The following is a 16,916-nucleotide window of genomic DNA, read 5'->3' on the forward strand; positions in this document are numbered from 1 at the left end:
TTGCCTTCTGTTATTTTTTTTTCCAGGTCTCTGCTACAGCTTCTTACACCAACTTGTTGTGCCCCATTTCAGAGTGTCTAATACCTCCACTGAACTGTCTTTTACTCTTAACATTACCAAAGACAATGGCTCTCTGGGGTTTTTGAGTGCTACTGTAGTACAAATACATATGCAAAATTCATCATTTTGCTGGGGCACATTCCTGATGTCCTAACCCAGCAATTTCCTTGCTCTTAGTGCGTGGGTTTTTAAAATGATGTGATAGAGAAATATATTATAGTCACTTAGCAACCAGAACTGGCTTTTGAAAGCAAAAATCTTGTTTTTGTTTTGTAATTTTGGTTTCTGGAACCTTAAAATTAACATTTGTGTGCTCGGGAAATCAATGAAGTGTTTGCAGGGCTGCAGAATGAAGTTGCCCTGTCAGTTTGTGTGCACTTGCGTGTACACGTGTGCATGGTTACTCGCTTGCTTACCCTAGTTTGAGATGGGACAGTGTATTTTCTGCTTCTCTTCCTTTGCACCTGATTTTCAGGAGCATTGCTGAACTCTGCTTAAGGTCAGGGGCAACTTCGATGCTCAAATATCTGAAAAATCAGTTCCTCTGCTGCAGACGCAGGCTGCCTCTGATGCGTCCCCAGCTGTGAGCAAGTTCCAGCTGCCCTTTAGTCACCAGCCAGAGCTTCCAGCCCTGTCCCTGGCAAATTCTGCATTGCAGCTCCGAGTGATCAATGCAAAACTCTTTGGCATATGAAAACCAAAAGCGTGGGGACAGCAGAAAATAAATTGAATTGCAAAAGAAAAGAGCGCGGGCAATTCTCCTGATTGCATCACTCAGCTTTGCATTTATTTAATTAAAACCGGGCATTTTCTAATTAAAACGCAGCCCCTGCAGAATTTCCCGGCTGCCGTCCTGCGAGGGAAAGGAGGGGGGTCAGGGCTCACCGCAGCGGCCCCGGAGGGGGGCTTGGGCAGGGGATGCCCCGGGGGGGCGCAGGCTGCTGGTTTGCAAGGCAGCGCACTGCCCTCTAATGCTGCGCGCTGGTACTGGAGGCTGCCGGCCCTGAAGCCCCCCTGGGCGCCAGGTAGAGGCTTTGGGGGGCTTTTTGGGGGCCCAGAGCATTGATGGGAGGTGGGATGTCCAGACCCCAGGCCCCATAGTTTCACCTCTCCATCCCTTTGGTGTATTCGTGCACTGCTGAGGAGAGCCTTATGCAGGGGCAGCTGGATGGCTTCTGTACCCATGTTGTGTTTTTCTTTCCGGAGGTAACCCCCTCCTGAAATTTGCCTTGTTTTAGGCCAGGAATGTTGCCCCGGGTCCTTCTTTTCAGCTGCAGCCTCTCTGAGGGGAGGCCTGGCGTGAGCTGCGGTGGAGGCAGCGCTGCCCTTTGTCAGCGCTGCCCTTTTTCCTTCCCCCGTGCTTCGGAGAGGCATGCTCAAGTTGCGTGCTGCAGTTATGTCAGAGATGTCCAGAATTACCACGGCCTGCAGATCGGGAGGGGAGGGGGAGAACTCCTTTGCTTGAGCCTGTGTCTGAGGAGAGGAGCGAGATCTGCTTGTTCTGCAGCCTGCAGGTGAATTAACCTCTGCTTCCTTCACCGCGGTCGCACGGGGAGGTGCACAAGGGCTCTGGTGGCCCTGACAGCGGGCTCCCCTTTTTGGTTTTATCTCCCCAGGGGGAGATCACCGCATCAGAAAGTGCTGCTCTCCCTGATGCCAGCCCCCAGCACAGCCCTGGTGGCAGCAGGCAGCCGTGGAGGTGGGTGGCTGCTGCATCCCTCGGTAGGGCGACCTCTCTCCGTGGCACACGAAGGAGACTGGTGTGGGGCAGAAAGCTGGTGCCCGATAATGGAGTTCACTGTTTTCCTGACCTGAGGGCAATTGGGTAGAAAGCTTGGCTGGAAATGGCTTATCATAAGACTGTCATCAGTTGGTTTAAGTCAATACCAATTACGAGGTTATTAATTAAAAAAAATGTGACTGGTGTGAATAATGATTGTAACCCTTCATTCTCCAGGCAGTCACATTGCATGAGTTCAGCACGGACTACAGCTGTCTGCCCTGACTGGTAGAGGCTGTTCCCCCTTCAGCATTTCTTTTAAGTGTCATGATAACATCTTCTTAAGTGTTTTCGGGCTAATTTTTCTTCAGACTTGGCATTCTCCTGCCTTCAGGAATATTCTCTGACTTGACATTCCCTATTCATTCATCTCCTGCTGTCTGAGAAAACATTAAAAGCCTCTTGAGCGCAGCCCATCATGAAAGGGTGAATGTTCAATCAGGCATAGAAACCCGTCTGATGTCATCTCTCGTTCCCAAGAAAGTTTTCTGATGCTTCGTTAAACGTTCCCATGCTTTCATCTGTGGGAAAGAGATGCTGGAGCAGTCACCGTGCTTTGCTGGCACCGAGATAAGAGCTCGGCACTGACATTATCACGAGTTGCTTCCTGGGTCAGCCTCCTCACCATCCAGTTGCCACGTCCTGGAGGAGGGTGCTCAGGGCTGGCCCGTCTATAGGAGGACGGGAACATTTATTCAAGCAATTTTTGTTTTGTGATGGGTTTCCAGAGTGATCTGGTGGATCCCTCTCCATTCCCACTGAGGGGCACGGTCTAGGGGGGAAAAGAGAGCTACAAGGAGGTGGTGAATGGACTACCTGCATGGATATATGCTGTAGTTTACCTTTTGAAGCATGCCTTTCATCTGGCGGTGCCACAAGAGCAAAGGGCTGCCTGCCTTTGGTTTATGGCTCGCCAACCAAACGTGGCCAGACAGCTCCAAAATTGGTGTACCCCAGTATCCAACCCCCCTGCTCCCTCAGCCTGTCTCCCTGTACCTCTGAGACAAACTGTGCAACCTCAGCGTGCCATTCAGCCCAAAAAAAGTGTGATCCCTGCCTTGCTGCCACACAGCTCGATGCATTTGGGGGCATGAATCCTCCCCGGGGATGCACGTAACCCTGGCTCCATCACCACTGGGCAGGACAGATGTGGATCCACGTGCATCAGTGACGCAGGCAAACTGGATTTGGCCAGCTGCCTGCTGGGGCTTTGAATGCTCATTTTGGGGGAAGGAGGGAGGGAAGAGGGAAAAACCTGCCTCCTCCCTGCTCCTGGTGCGGAGGGGAATGTGAGCAGAGGAGGAGCCGGGACAGGGCTGCTGCTTTGCCAGGAGATCCTCTCCCTGGTAGGTGGCAGAGACATAACAGTACAGGGCCAGTACCTGGGAGCCCTCCTGGAGCTGTTTGTCCTTTTGCTGCATCCGTCAGATTTGTGTGTGTGTGTCTACGTCGCTTTGTTTTTCCACCCTGTTTTTTAGTAATAATCCCCTCCAAGGTTACAGAGATATCATTTGTCAGGCAAGCCGACAGAGCTCTTTCTTACTATGGGATTACATAAGAGAACACAGGCTTTATTACCATTTTAGGACGTATTAGCATTGTGGATTATTTCCATAGAGACTGAGCACAGAGGCAGCCTTCACTCCGGGCTCCCTTGCCCTTCCTTCCCCCCCCATCTCTTACTGTTTTTAAAAAAATAATAATCATTAGCAAACAAGCAGGAGGCATCCCGTGAAGCCCAGTCCATGATCAATGGTGTACGTGGCGGGCTGGCACGAGTGCCAAGAGCACATCACAAGCCTGCAGATATCTTGCAGGCTTGCAGATATCTTGCAGAGCAGCAAGAAAGCAGATGAGATTTCTTTATTCCTGCCCATCCGTGTGCCTTTTGAGAGGGTAGGGAGAGCTGCTACTCCCACCTGGGTCATTTGTTGTCTGTGGGGCTGCATGGCAGGCCAGGTCAAGGCTTTGCCTCTCAGTTTAACAGCCTATGAAACGGGTGGGTTAATCATACCGTGGTGTCCTGCTGGTTGGGGTTGCTCATGAGTGTATGATTTACCTGCAGCATCTTTTCTGTGAAAGGGGCGATCCTGAAATGGCTTTCTTGTGCTGGCCGTGCGTCTTGCAGCTGGTAGAGCAGGGAGGGATTGCGGAGCCTTGCTGTAAATAAGAGAAATTGCACATTCCTCACTTGGAAAAGCATCTCGCCAGACAGATAAGTCCTGCATTTCTGGCGTGCACTGTAACTGGGCTGCAGTGTAATCTTCTCCATGGTTGGGCTAGCAGGGGATGTTTTAGTTTTTCCCCCTTTCCATCAAAACTTGCAGAAAGCAGAGGTGTTTTTCCTCACCAGGTCTAGGGAATGTGAAATCTGTGAACGTGTTTCCTTCTCTTGGCTGTGCCACTGCTACAGCACAATATATCAGCATTTCTTATGGCTTGGCAGCACAGCAAGACATGGCTTGGGAAATTTCTGAGCTGATCCCAGTTCTCCCCTCAGTGAGTGGTCTCCGAGCAGCACTGCCAATGTGGAGGGAGGCAACCCAGGTCTGCAAGGGGGGATTTTGTTTCACCTCTTGCCTGTTCTTTTCAGGGCTCATAAGTCATGTAATTAGTGTTTCTTCTCCTGCTGCTGCTGCTATGTTACCTACAACACGAAAGTTGTACTAGATCCTAAGGAAGTCCCTGCTTAGGGACCACTTGCAATGTTTGATCCATTGTCATATGTCACGGCTGTCCCCGAGGGCCAGTCTTACAAGAGAGCAATCAGACAGCTAACCACATCCAAGAAAGAGCCTGCTGCTCTGCTTCTCGAGTCTTTCTGTTTGGGCTGTGCCCTGATGGAAGCAGCATATGCACACCTCTTCCCTACCACCAAAACCAGCAGCAGCAGCCTGGGAGGCTCCATGTAGCACAGGCACTCCAGTGGCAAAACAGGCCTCTGTAGAAGAGACCCTTCTTACAAGAAGAGCAAGAACAGACAAAAAAATCACCAGGGATTGGTCATTCATGAGCAATTTGTTACAGAAAGGCAGGGAACTCATGGCAGTTGGAGATGGGGTGGAAAAGAGCTTTGAGGTTCTGTAATGACTGCAGGGTGGAGTTCAGCTGGGTGTCTGGGCACCTGAGAAATTATAGGGAATCAGGCTTCAGATGTACTGTTGCTTAGGAAATGTTTTATTTCTCTTTGAAAGAAGTTTAGCCAGAATACTGAGAAAGCAGCTGTCCTGTTGTGACCCTGGCAATTGCATCATTTCTGTGATTTACCAGCGTGATGCATGATCATTAATGGCATCTTTGCCTGGGATGATAAACTGAAAACCTTGAGATTTATCTGTAGGCTGGCTGCATCCCAGTTATGACTTCTTTGCTGCCATTTGAAAAAATCAAACATTAATTGCCAATGAAGAAAATATACTCTCTGCTGCTCTAGGCAAGTGGGTCCAAGAGAAAAAAAAAAAAAAAAAAAAAAGGTGAAACTCCAATTTTTGTCACCTGCCTGGACTTATCATCCTTGTGTTCTTTCCCATGCCAGCCTCCCATTTCACTGTCTGGAACTAGGAGTGGATTCAGACATGCCTGGGCTCCTTACCTCTTCAGTTCAAGGAGTTTAGAAAGCAAGGGGGTCCACTCTGAACCTCGTGACCCAACAGGGGCGTCTCCCTGATGTGTCTGACCTACCCTGTCCTCTGTGCAGTAAATAATCAAGGGTTCCTTGCCATCTCGAATTTTGTTAAGTTGCTGTGTTATTTATTATTAAACTTTGTTAGATCTCTACATTATATCAATAAAAATATTGCTGCCTCTCTCTTATGAGTGAAGTGTGTAATTTCATCCTTGACACAAGTGCCCTGTGATCTCCACTTCCTACAGGAGAATGTGAAGTTCTGAAGACTGACCCCAAACTTTAGAGAAGCCTGTTTGGAGAAGTCCTCAGTAATCAGAGATGTTTTATGCTGTGATCTACTGCAGCATACCCCAGTGACACAAACTTTTTGGGGAAACAGAGTAAAGGAAACTGTTCAGAAAGAAATAAAAATCCATGTGTAAATGAACAGCTGAAACACCTTCCTGAAATGTTGGTAATACACGTCTTTACTGCCCACCCTATTTAATGCTGTTTATTTGCCTTGGGAAGCTGAAAGTGGGGTTAACACTGAAGGAGTTCCTGTGTATCAGAACATGAAGCCATCATTCCCAGTGGCTGGAAACCTTACCCAGGGATCTGACTTTCCCTCAGCTAGAATAGACACAGAAAGTAAGAGCTTTCTTAGGTTAAATTGCCACATTTTGAAAAGTCTTGTTCTAGCACATTTATTAACAGCTTGCTGAGATCATTAGGGAGTCCTCAGACATCGGCTCCCTGCTCTACAGGGCTTAGGACACACGCATTTCTTCCTGGGAGCTACCCCAGCATCCTTCCTCTACAATACCTTGGTCAGTTTCCTGAAGGTTTGGGACAATTGTGGGTGGACGTCTGCATGTGTTTGTGCCCTGGACTGGTGACTGATGATCTGCAGGCCTACGCAAGCAGCGGGACTAGCCGTATTTCTCATGCAAACACACACATGTGCATTCTTCCAGGGGCCTCGGGGAAGGGCACACATCTGAACACTGGGCCGTCTGTGGCACGGTTGGCGTCTATTAATCACAGCCACTGTGCAAGCAGGGTAGCAGAGAAATATGTTGGAGAAGAAGGACTTTCTTTTTGCCACATCAGTTCCAGCAGTGCCATCACCTCAGACCTGCTCACTTACATGGCACAAATCCATTTTCCTTGATGCTTACCTGGACTGCATCTGCAGAACTACAAGGAGATAAGCAGGCACCATCTCTGTCTCTTGTGGCCCTCAACCCCCCCACCCCAGAGCTAGGTTCTGGCTGCAGACTCTTTAGCATCTGTAGCTGCTGAAGATGCCCATCTCCAGCCTTACTACCTTGTGTCTTGCCTAAGGCCTCTGTGAGCTTTGGTGCAGTGGGAGCCCTGCAGAAATGATGTTTGGTGATGGAAGGTGGCTGCCTGAAGGGACACCATTAACCTCTATCAGAGCCTGCCCCATTCAGGAGCCCTGTGCATGTAAGCTACTGCCTTTGGAGCCAAAGGTGTAATTTAATTCTTGTTTCTCTGTGTTTCTGCTTTAGAAATTCCTTGCTGAAGCAAGTGTGCAGGAGGGCTTAGGCTGCATCAGAGCTGCTGCACAGATAGCTGTTTCCCAAGTGGAAATAGCACCGTAATGCTGATGTGTCCTAGCTGCAAGCAGCCTTGTACAGCATAGGGACAAAATTATTTTTTTTATGAACCACAGGGCTAATGAAGTTCTAAAAAAAGGCTATGGTAACGGCTAGTTTTCTCTTCCTCTGCATTCCTAGAACTTGTTCAGAGGCACCCAGTCATGCAACAGTCCTGCAAGTATTGTCATGACCCCTGTGTGGCTCATGATAAACCCTGAACCTTGGGAGAAGCCTTATTTCACACAAATTTCCTTACCTACCTACTCTGCATGGTTCTGCCTTCATCCACAGTGGGAGACATCTCAGGGACTCTGACAGCTTTCAGCTGTGAAGCAGTTTTGCATATCTGCTCCAAAGGACTGAGGTTGTGATACCGAACCCTTCGTGTCTGAATTGTACTGTGACCCTGGTGTCCTTAAAAAGTGTCTTTGTTAGATATTTGTCCTTATTAACTGTAGGATTTTATTTTTTTTTTTTTTTTTTTGTATACTCATACCTCTAGGATCTGCTTTATTGTCATAGGTATTTGTGCTTCAGCCTGTAAAATGAAGAAAATTGTTCACCTGTGGTCAAATTACATGTTTTTTGGCAGTCTGAATTTCCCTCTGCATGGGCTTGCCTCCGTGTAGAGATCTTGTGAGCTGTGTCTGAATTTGCTGCCTTGAGTAGGCAGTGTGACTGCTTGTCCAAGTGACTTCCAGGGTCAGAAATGTTGCTTGTAGCACAGAAAGGAGGATCCAGAAACTGAGCCCTCTGTCTCAGAAAAACACCCTCACTGCACAGTTCTCCTGTTTTGCCACTACATGGACACGAAGGCGTCTGTTTGTGGAACATGGTTTGTCTCACAGCAAGGAGAAAAATACCCTTTTACTTATACATTGATCACATTTAATGGGGAACAGCACAGGAGGAGTCATTATTAATAATTATTTGCATAACAATAGCCTTTCTTCCACAGATCTCACAAAGCTGGGCAAACATGAATTAATTCAACCTTAAACTACCCACATGGGAGGACGCAAAGTATCATTATCCACATGAACAGTTTCTCTGCATGATTTTACTAATTATAGTATAGCACTTAGGTGTTGTTACATGTGCTATATAAGGTGGTAAATAACATTTTACAGGGAGGAAAAAAGGCATTTTCTTACCCCATCAGACTCTCTTTCCAGCACATTATCCTGACTCCAGCAATTATTCAGCAGAAGGTTAAGGAGGAAATGGGCCATCAATAGGCAGCATGACCAAAGCTATCAGTAAGTGAAATGCTTTGCCCAAACCCCACAAAATATGGCCTGACAAAGAGCTGGATCTAGATAAGAATTTAAATTGTGCACCCTCTACCAGTTCAGAGCAGCTTTTGCCTTTCTTTGTTGCATTCAGGAAGCCCATTTCTGATCCTACCACAGCAGCATAATGCAGCCTTCTTCAAAAATTGGACATCGATCACTGTGGACAGGCATGAGTCTGCTATGGGATACCACAACCTAGCTGTCTATCAGTTCTGTCTAGGAGGGTGCATGCTTCAGCTCACCTCAGAGGACCCCACATCCAGGCACCAAGCTTTGGCTGAGACCTCCAACAAGGCCTTTGCCATCCTTTATTTCCCTGCTAAGCACACAGAAGAAAAAAAAAAAAAAAACACAAAAGCTGGCTCTAGGTCTTTCTGAGGACAGCCCAGCAACTGGGCAAGGCGGTGTCTGAAATAAATATAGTTTTGGAGGAGAGTTCATTTCCCCTGAATTAATGCAGCCTGACACAGAGCGCAGGAGCATGTGCCATCTGGTCAGATCTGCCTTGATTTTGCGAACAAGGGGGAGGGTAACCGATACTTTTATGAACTGCAGTTGCTGCACAGGCGAAAAGAGTAATCCCTTGGGTACCAAAAATGTGAGATGCTAATCTGAAATTAAAATGGGTAAGCGCACGCAGGCCCAGTAAGGTCGAGAAGGTCAAAGCCTTCTTCTCTAAGGAAATGAACCTTTTTATCGTGAGAAGCTCTGGGCACAGCCATGTAGTTCATCAGTTTAATAGGAGGCAGTGGGGTAGCGTGCTGCTCTTTTATTTCTGAGCCAAGCTTGTTCCCTCTCTGTGTGGAGTGTAATGTAATTCCCTTCCTTCATCCCACAGCTTATGTGTGTCCTTTGCATAGAATTCACTCCTACATCATATGTCCATACCCCTTCCCCACCTCGGGCCCTGTTTTGCCATTGCCTTTTGATATAAATTGTGCTGGAGGGTGTCCCTCTCCCTCCTCAGCTAGTGATCGGGCAGCTAATTCCACTCTCTCGTGGAGTCCTGCCGAGCATGTAATGAAATGGCCAAATTCCGGCAGTTCTCCCCAGGAGGGAGTCGGAAACCATTCAGCGGCATGTCACGACGTGAGCTGTGATAGTGGGAGACCTGGAGGAGATCCTCATCTATCTCCTCGTGCTGCTCCTGAAAGCAGAGCTCATGCCTTGGCAAGTGGTGGATTAGGACACTGCGCAAGCTGCTGGAGAGGTCAAGACAGCCCGGGCACACCCCATGGTGCTGGCTTATAGAGTCACAATTGGCTGTGACTTTGGGACAGGACAGGCTCTTAATTTAGTGGATGATGGCTCAGTAACCCAGAGGCATGTGTAAGGCAGGAGCAGAAAGAGTTTGCTGTGTTTTCCTTACAAAATTGCTCCTTGGCTGAGTGCCTTGCTGATTTTCAGCCATCATCCCATTGTGCAAAGTAATGATGAGGACTCTGAAACTTCTGTGCACATCATCCAAGGCACTTCCCTAAAGGAGGACTTTGCTGCCTTTAGATCTTCCCTGAGTGTTGTGGGTTCATCCTCTTGATGGGCAGTGGTCATGCATACAAAGCCAGCATATACTGCTTGGTGTAGGGGTGGACAGTGATTTATGGGGTTATGAAGACTGCAGGAAGGACCAAAATCAGGACTGCATTTTCTATGCAGTCAGTTCAAGGTGAGTATTGCAGCTCTTCGGGCCAGGGAGGCTCTCAGGAGAGAATGTTTCCCAGTAGTGGCCTTGTTCTCCTTTTTCACGATTGATGCAAAGCAGGAACAGTATCTTGATGCATTTCTGTCTTGAATGTAGTAAAACTTGCCTTGGTTTTTAGGTAGAAGCACATGACGATGCTTGGGGGAAAGATGCTATAAGGAATAGCGAGGGTTTTCCTGGGCTTTGCGGCCCAGATAAGAGTCAGGTTTGGATTTAATTGATGGGTTTAATTCATGACAGGGAGATTCTGGCTCAGAAATTGCCATCGCTTTTTTGAGTGCTGAGCAGTGATCATCTATGCAAGGGGCACATTTCTGTAAAGATCCTGCTTGTATTCCCTTCAGTCATACCCTCTCTCCCCCCACCTTCCATCCTTTTCTCTTCAAAAGAGAAAACAGGGAACATCATCCAAAACAGGGAACTTTAAATGTCTTTTACCTTTTTTTTTCTTTTACTCCCAAGCTCATTTTTGTCTCTGGACCAGCATACCCGATAAAATCATGCAAAGGTCTTTTATTTATGTTTGGCTAGGAGCTGACCAGATGCCCCAGCCTGTGAAATAATCACTATCTGTTGATTGTAATTGCAAGGCAAAAGCCAAAAGCCTGGAAGGTTTTTTTTTCAGTGAAGTATTCAAAGAACTGCAGCCTGACTTTTCTGAATAAAAACTAAAGCTTCTTCTCTGGGTCAGATTTTTTTTTTTCCTTCTTTTTTTAATACCTTCCCACATGCTGAATGCCTATGAATAGTTCTGCTACTCATTCCATCCTTATCGGGAGCAATTTGGCTTTGCACTTTCTTTTACCTCCACGGCCCTCTGAGAAGGTGGTCCCATGGCTGTGCCCTGGTGCGTTGCATCCTTCCCTTGCAGCCCAGCACTTTGGTGGGAGCACACGTGTCTGAGGCCCTACTCTGCAGTGAGCCTCTCCTCTCTCTTTTGCTGTCTCCCTGCCATCTTGCCATTCTCACATCAGTCAAAGCTGTCTCAGGGGGAGAAGGACAACGGCGAATACTGCAGGTGCAGCAAGAATCAATAATTCATTTAATCATAAATTAATAAATGATGATACTGCTTGGGGAGAAGGGGAGGAAGAGAAAGAACATTAATAAAGTGGTTTCCAGATCAATTCCACAACTCCGAGCGACCGAAGAAAGGCACCAGAGGGCCTGAACCTGATAATTGTCAAGGTCTGTAGGATTCCCTCGCTGCTGTCATTGCCGCTTCTTGGGTTTAATTCAGTGACCTGGCTGTTATCTGCCCCTGTCTCCTGCAGCACTTGGGGGCTGCAAAACTTTGGTATTTGCACAGCAGCGAGCAAAATGCCTCTGGGTGGGGCAAGCGAGCTGTATAGGCATTTCTGTGCTTGCTGGATAAAAGCATTGCAGTGCTTGAAGTGCTTCTGCCAGGCACTGAGAGGAAGGCAGGTCTTCCTTCAGTCCTAGCCCACCAACAGCTGAGCTTGCTTCTCCGGGGCTGTGGGGTGCAGCTGAGTATTGCAGCCACTGGGTGACCCAGGAGCAATTAACGCTGCGCTGCTTCTGGCCCTGCCCGAATTACATGGAGAGGAATGCACATATGCATCCCATGTGCTGGGGTCTACAGCGTATGAAGGCAGGGCAAGCCAGGATTTAGCCATCAGAAAATGAGGAATGAGTATAATAAGGATATTAAGTGCGCTAACCTCCAGCAGACACCTCTTGGACAGGTTATACCTATTTATTTCAGTAAGTGGACAAAGACGGAGAAAGCCTGTAACACAGCAGTCCTTCATCCTGACTAACGAGCAGCCAAATTTGTCAAATGAGTTACCACCAAGCTGTGGTGCTTTCGAGTACTCATCTCTGTCCTTCCCCCTGCCTGCAGTAACACAGGCATTTTGCAGCAGCTTAAGTGAAGGTCCTCTGGGGTTTGATTTGTCTCTGAAAAAATATATAGGACCCTGAGGATATCTCTCCATGGATTTAAAGCTCTGGGGGGACTACCTGAAGCTTGTTTTCATCATCATCCAGGAGAAGAGGTCAGGTCTGTTTATGCAGCGTAGTAGCGCTTAGAGGAATTTGGAAGCTGTGCCCCTCTCCTAGCTCTCCATGTGGTCAGCAGGCATCTGGGAACATGACCTCCCTAGGGACACAAGGTCTTTATTATGGATTTGTGTGTCACTGTATTAATAACCGTAATGACTACTGGTTTTAGAGCCTTAGTATCTCTTTTACATAACTATGTATGTTGCCAACAGGCGTGAGGTGAGCCAAAGCTGCTGGAATACCCAGCAAGGCTCTTTGCCTCAGCAGGGGCTTGAATTCTGCCCAACACTCATATACTGGGCAAAACCTCTGCTTTTCCTAAAAGGAAGGGATGAGCCAGTGCAACCAAGAATGCCTTGGGACCTGGAATCTCAGGCAGTTTAAAGATTGGGAGAGAGGGAAAGGATCTCCAAAATGCTCTTGCTGGGTGCACTCACAGCACCTGTGCCCCTTCTTTCCTTTGGGTTACTTCTTATTTTACATCAGTGCAAATTAGAATGGTCAATTTATTTCCTGGTATGAAGTCAATTTTTTAATATTTTTTTTCCAGTTTAATATTTTAACTCCTCACTCGTTATTACCTCCTCCCACTCTGCGGTACTCATATGGATCAAGTTTGTTTTATACTTTACTTCCTTGGGATTGTTTCTTAGTCAGCTGTGCACATTTAACCCTTCTTGGTCTTCCTCCCAAATTCTTCCAGATCTAATTCTTAGTCTTCTCCTCTCCTCAATCTCTTCTTTTCTCTTATCTCTGCTGAGGAAAACCTGATGGCTTGAACAAAATTGAAACCTTGGGATAGTTGTAATGAAATGGTGCTAAAGCTCCTTCCTTCTTCCCTCTGTTGTTGCAAGATACCCCTCTCTTCACTACCCAAAACTGCAGAAGTCTGTTTTGCTGATAAAACACATCAAGATTTTTTATTTGCTATTTTCTCTAATCTCAGAGTACAATACAGCTTCTGGGCTTTCTCCTTCCTGCTGAATATGCATCTTTTGGACCATTGCTCTCTAGGATCATTACCTGCATTTTTCTGTTTTGGTTGGGTCTAGATTAAATCATCCCCTTTCTCACTCATGCTACTCCCTGCTTTAACTTTCAGACTATTGCCCACACATGCTTAATTTTAAGGGACTTGTTTGGCAAGGGCCTGTTTCTTTTTCTTTTGTTACATCTGCAATTTCTATGTAGGGCATCAGCTGCAAACATAATGGACAATAAGTGTTGGCTTCCTTTGACACTGGTTTAATAAGACCAGTCCAAATAAGTGCATTTTCTTTTGGTACCTCTGGCCATTTTTTGGATCTGTGGATTGTTTGTTCTGGCTGAACTGATGCAGTGAGGTAATATCAACTCATTTAAATCCTGAAGGTGCTGCTCTTACTGCCTCCCCTCTGGGTGCTAGTTATGCATGTGTATTAAAAAGCAAAAGATTTTTGTTTGTGTATTGCAAGTGGTTATATTCTTTAGATTCTTAATGACTCCCTATTTGTTTCATTATTTCACTAGGGATAGATATCGACTTCGAATTAAACATTGCCAACTCTATTCCTTATTGAAAATCTTTATTATGTTTGCTTTTTGGTTGGTTTTGTGGAACCTCCTCAGCTCAATGTAAATTGTCAGATTATTTGTCACTGGGATAATACGTTTGTCAATGGTTTGCCGTAACAAATTAGGCTCCTGATCTTGCATACATTTATGCATGTGCTTATATATATAGATTGCTTAACATTCAACCCTGTAATAGTTCTGCTGAAGTGAAAAAGACTTCTCAAAAATGTCTCTGTCTCTTCTGGATTAAGTTTGATGGTGTTGCTAGCTTTATTTGGTTTGTAGACATGTCGTTCTTCAAGTTCTTCTTGTTTCTGCTCCCCTTCTCCTTCCTCCTCCCCCCTTTTCTAGACAAAACTTCCTTTCTTTATTCTTCTGTCTAAGGACAGATTTAAAAAAGCTGCTCAGCCATTGCTTAACTGTTAATTTCATCCTCATCCTCATTTATTAATGAACCTACCTTCTTTCTGGTGCTTCTTTTCCTCCTGATGAATTTGTAAATCCCTTCTTATTCCCTTCAGTGCCTTGGGCAACATAAATTCATTTGCTTTTTTTCCCCTTGCCCTTATCTTTTCCCTACAGCCTTAATTGACTCTGTATATTCTTGTTTAGTCACAATCTCCCCTTCCATTTGCAGCACAGAACTTTTCTTATGGTTTTCTTAATGAAAAGGCATCAGTAGGAAAACACCGTGCTGTACAGTACAATAAGATCTGAAGTGTTTCATTTAAAAGTTGCGTGTGGTGGGGCCTTCTCAGGGAGAATTTATATTAGGAATAGTCACTGTGTGGCAAAGCCAGCATTTTAGTTCTAGTGGGTCTCTGACTTAATTTTTAAAGCTCTCACTGTGACTTGAGCAGGGCGGGATGGGCAGCTGAGCAAATGGCAAATCCTGTTCTTTCTGAGCGGTTTCATCCGCTGTGCTGTGTTGGATGTTCATTATGAGAGCTCCTTTCCTTCCCTGGTAGGAGACGAAGAAAATCTGCCCATTTTCTGGGTAGTTCATCTCTGTCAAAGGAGGTGTGTGGGGGTGCGTGTCTGTGAGTGTTTCAGCCACTTCTTGCTCAGATGAAGGCAGGGTGCCAAAAAGAAATCTGCACTGACAAAATAAGGAGCTGTAATGGGGGAGAGGGGACAGGAGGTCTTCCCAGCCTTCCAAGCTCTCCTCAAAGATGGGTTGTCAATGATGCTGTGCTTCAAGGCTTCAGTGGTGTGGCAGACAGGCAGGAGTGTCCTGTGACCACTACGGCTGTTGCTTGCAGGGATGGTGCACACACCCCCAGGGAGCAAAGCTGGAGATGGACCAACAGAGGGTTTTCTTCACAAGGTCTAGAGTCATAAACTTGGAGGCTAAATTTGGAGTCTCATTAGAGAAGACCTATTCAGCCAAGGCTGATCTCATGACCTAGAAAGATGCTTAAATCTTGTGACCTACAAAGATGTAATCTAGAAAGTGGCTCTCCCACCGACCTGCCCTGTGATCTTGGGAAAGTCTATTTTCTGCTCAGTTACTTTAAAAGTTTCTATAAAACAGGGACAGTGATGTAGGGTTGTGGGAGTTTGGCCAGTTAGTGACTGTGAAATACTCCAACAACCTGGGTTGAAACAGCAATGTTTCTTTCTCGTATGGAGTCGGTGTAAAGGTGTTGGTGGAGCAGGGCAGGAGGAGGTCAGTTGTGTTCAGTGGTTCACACCACCTCTTGTGGGTGAGAGCATCCCCAGGTTTCTTCTCCCTCCTCTCTGTGTGGGTGCCATGGAGAGTAGCTGTGGATAAGCAAAGTGTAACAGGGTTACAAGTTCCCATATGCCTTTTGGACCAGAATAGCACCATTGCCTCTTCATCATCCTACATCACCCCCATCCTTCCACGCTTCCTGAAGATGGACAAGTCAGGAGTCAAGCTAATCCCTGAGGAGGTGGAAGAAAGCACAAACTGTGCTTCAAAATGAAGAGCTTCCATGGGTCTCCATCGACCCACAACTCCCCCCTTTCTTCTCTTGTGCCCCGTGTTGCCTGGCAGGGGTACTGCCAGAGCTCTGGTCAGCATGCTGGATGTTTGCTCAGAGGAAATGTCTCTTTGTTTACATGGGGGAGAGAGGAGCTTAGGAAGAAACCTGGCACAGAGCAGTTGGGATTCGGTTAATCTGCTTAGAAATACATTAATCGGAGGATCAGATGCTGTCAACAATACTCTTTCCCCCTCACTCTCTTCCCTCTTTCAGTACCTTACTCATCGCTGCTCCCATTGGGTCCTATTCCTCGCCCTCCTCCATGTGTCCCTCTTCTCCCCTGCTGTGAAAGTCAGGGAGTAATGAAGCACAAGGAGATTAAAGCAAAATTAACAAACAAAATATAAATCCTAGATCTAAATGAAAATTAAAAATGGACCTTCAGCTGTTTATTTGCATCCCTAAATATAGCCTTGTGCCTAAGCCAAACTGAATGTAGCCAGGATTTCCCTGGAAAGTGCTGGGAAAAATGTGCAGTTCCTAAAACATGGGCAAGTAGTGGAAACAGTGGCTGCCTGCTTCCTCTCAAGACTTTATGCATCTCCCCCCAAGACCACAAGAGGCTGCAGAACAAGCTGTGGTACCAGGCTGAGAGGTGGCATTATCATGGCATCATCACCAGAGCTGGAGAAAGAACTACTCCAAGCTACCACCCCTCACTGCCTTCAGTATGAAGTGGGGTACTTGGTTTCTGGATAACATTTCTAATCTAAAAATGGGCAACTGTAATCATTGTCAGAAATCTCAATTTAGTGGGTGTGCTGATTAGAACTGGAGACAGGTTCAGTCTTTTTTTTTTTTTTTTTTGTGCAGTTGGGATAATCATATGCACAAAGACATTACCTGTATGGGGAGAGAGCTCTGAGAGAAGGGGTCACTAATAATGCTGTTAATGGCATATTCCTCAACACCTTGCTATTTTCCTGCCTGGCCTTTGGTGAATTTAAAAGGAGGCTGAAAAGTGCATGGAGCTGAGGTTGAGGCCAGGTTTGCTGCTCTCTGAGTTATGTTGTTGTAGAATAACTGTTGTCAGAGGAGTATTTGTTCTACATGTGCTGTCTTCTTCTAACATTTTTTCTTTATTAATTTTTCAAGAAAAGCACAAGAACAAAAAGCATTGCAGTGTACAAGATATCGGTACCAGCTGGGGAAAAACGAAAGAGGTGAATAGCTTCATCTTTATACTCATAACATTTGCTTTGCACACGTGATGTTATATATTCCTGGGTTTTGTCCTCAGATATGCAGCATTCTCTTTC

General features: G+C 46.4%; 1 protein-coding gene across 6 annotated transcripts in view; it reads left to right on the top strand.

Moving 5' to 3' along the window:
- IGSF11 (immunoglobulin superfamily member 11) overlaps nt 1–16,916 on the top strand; it is a 94,538-nt gene that overhangs the window by 51,310 nt on the left and 26,312 nt on the right. The window contains exon 1 of one of the 6 annotated variants that reach the window (XM_021270725.4): nt 11,927–12,092. The exons of 3 other annotated variants lie outside the window; for them this stretch is intronic. In XM_021270725.4, the coding sequence (XP_021126400.4) occupies nt 12,026–12,092 (67 nt within the window). In that variant the 5' untranslated portion in view covers nt 11,927–12,025. Of the gene's footprint in view, nt 1–11,926; nt 12,205–16,916 lie in introns of those variants that run through there. 2 more of the 6 variants (XM_027449618.3, XM_027449617.3) reach the window with 2 other exon arrangements.

The sequence above is a fragment of the Anas platyrhynchos genome, chromosome 1 (genome assembly GCF_047663525.1).
Source record: "Anas platyrhynchos isolate ZD024472 breed Pekin duck chromosome 1, IASCAAS_PekinDuck_T2T, whole genome shotgun sequence".
In the NCBI taxonomy this organism is placed as follows: domain Eukaryota; kingdom Metazoa; phylum Chordata; class Aves; order Anseriformes; family Anatidae; genus Anas; species Anas platyrhynchos.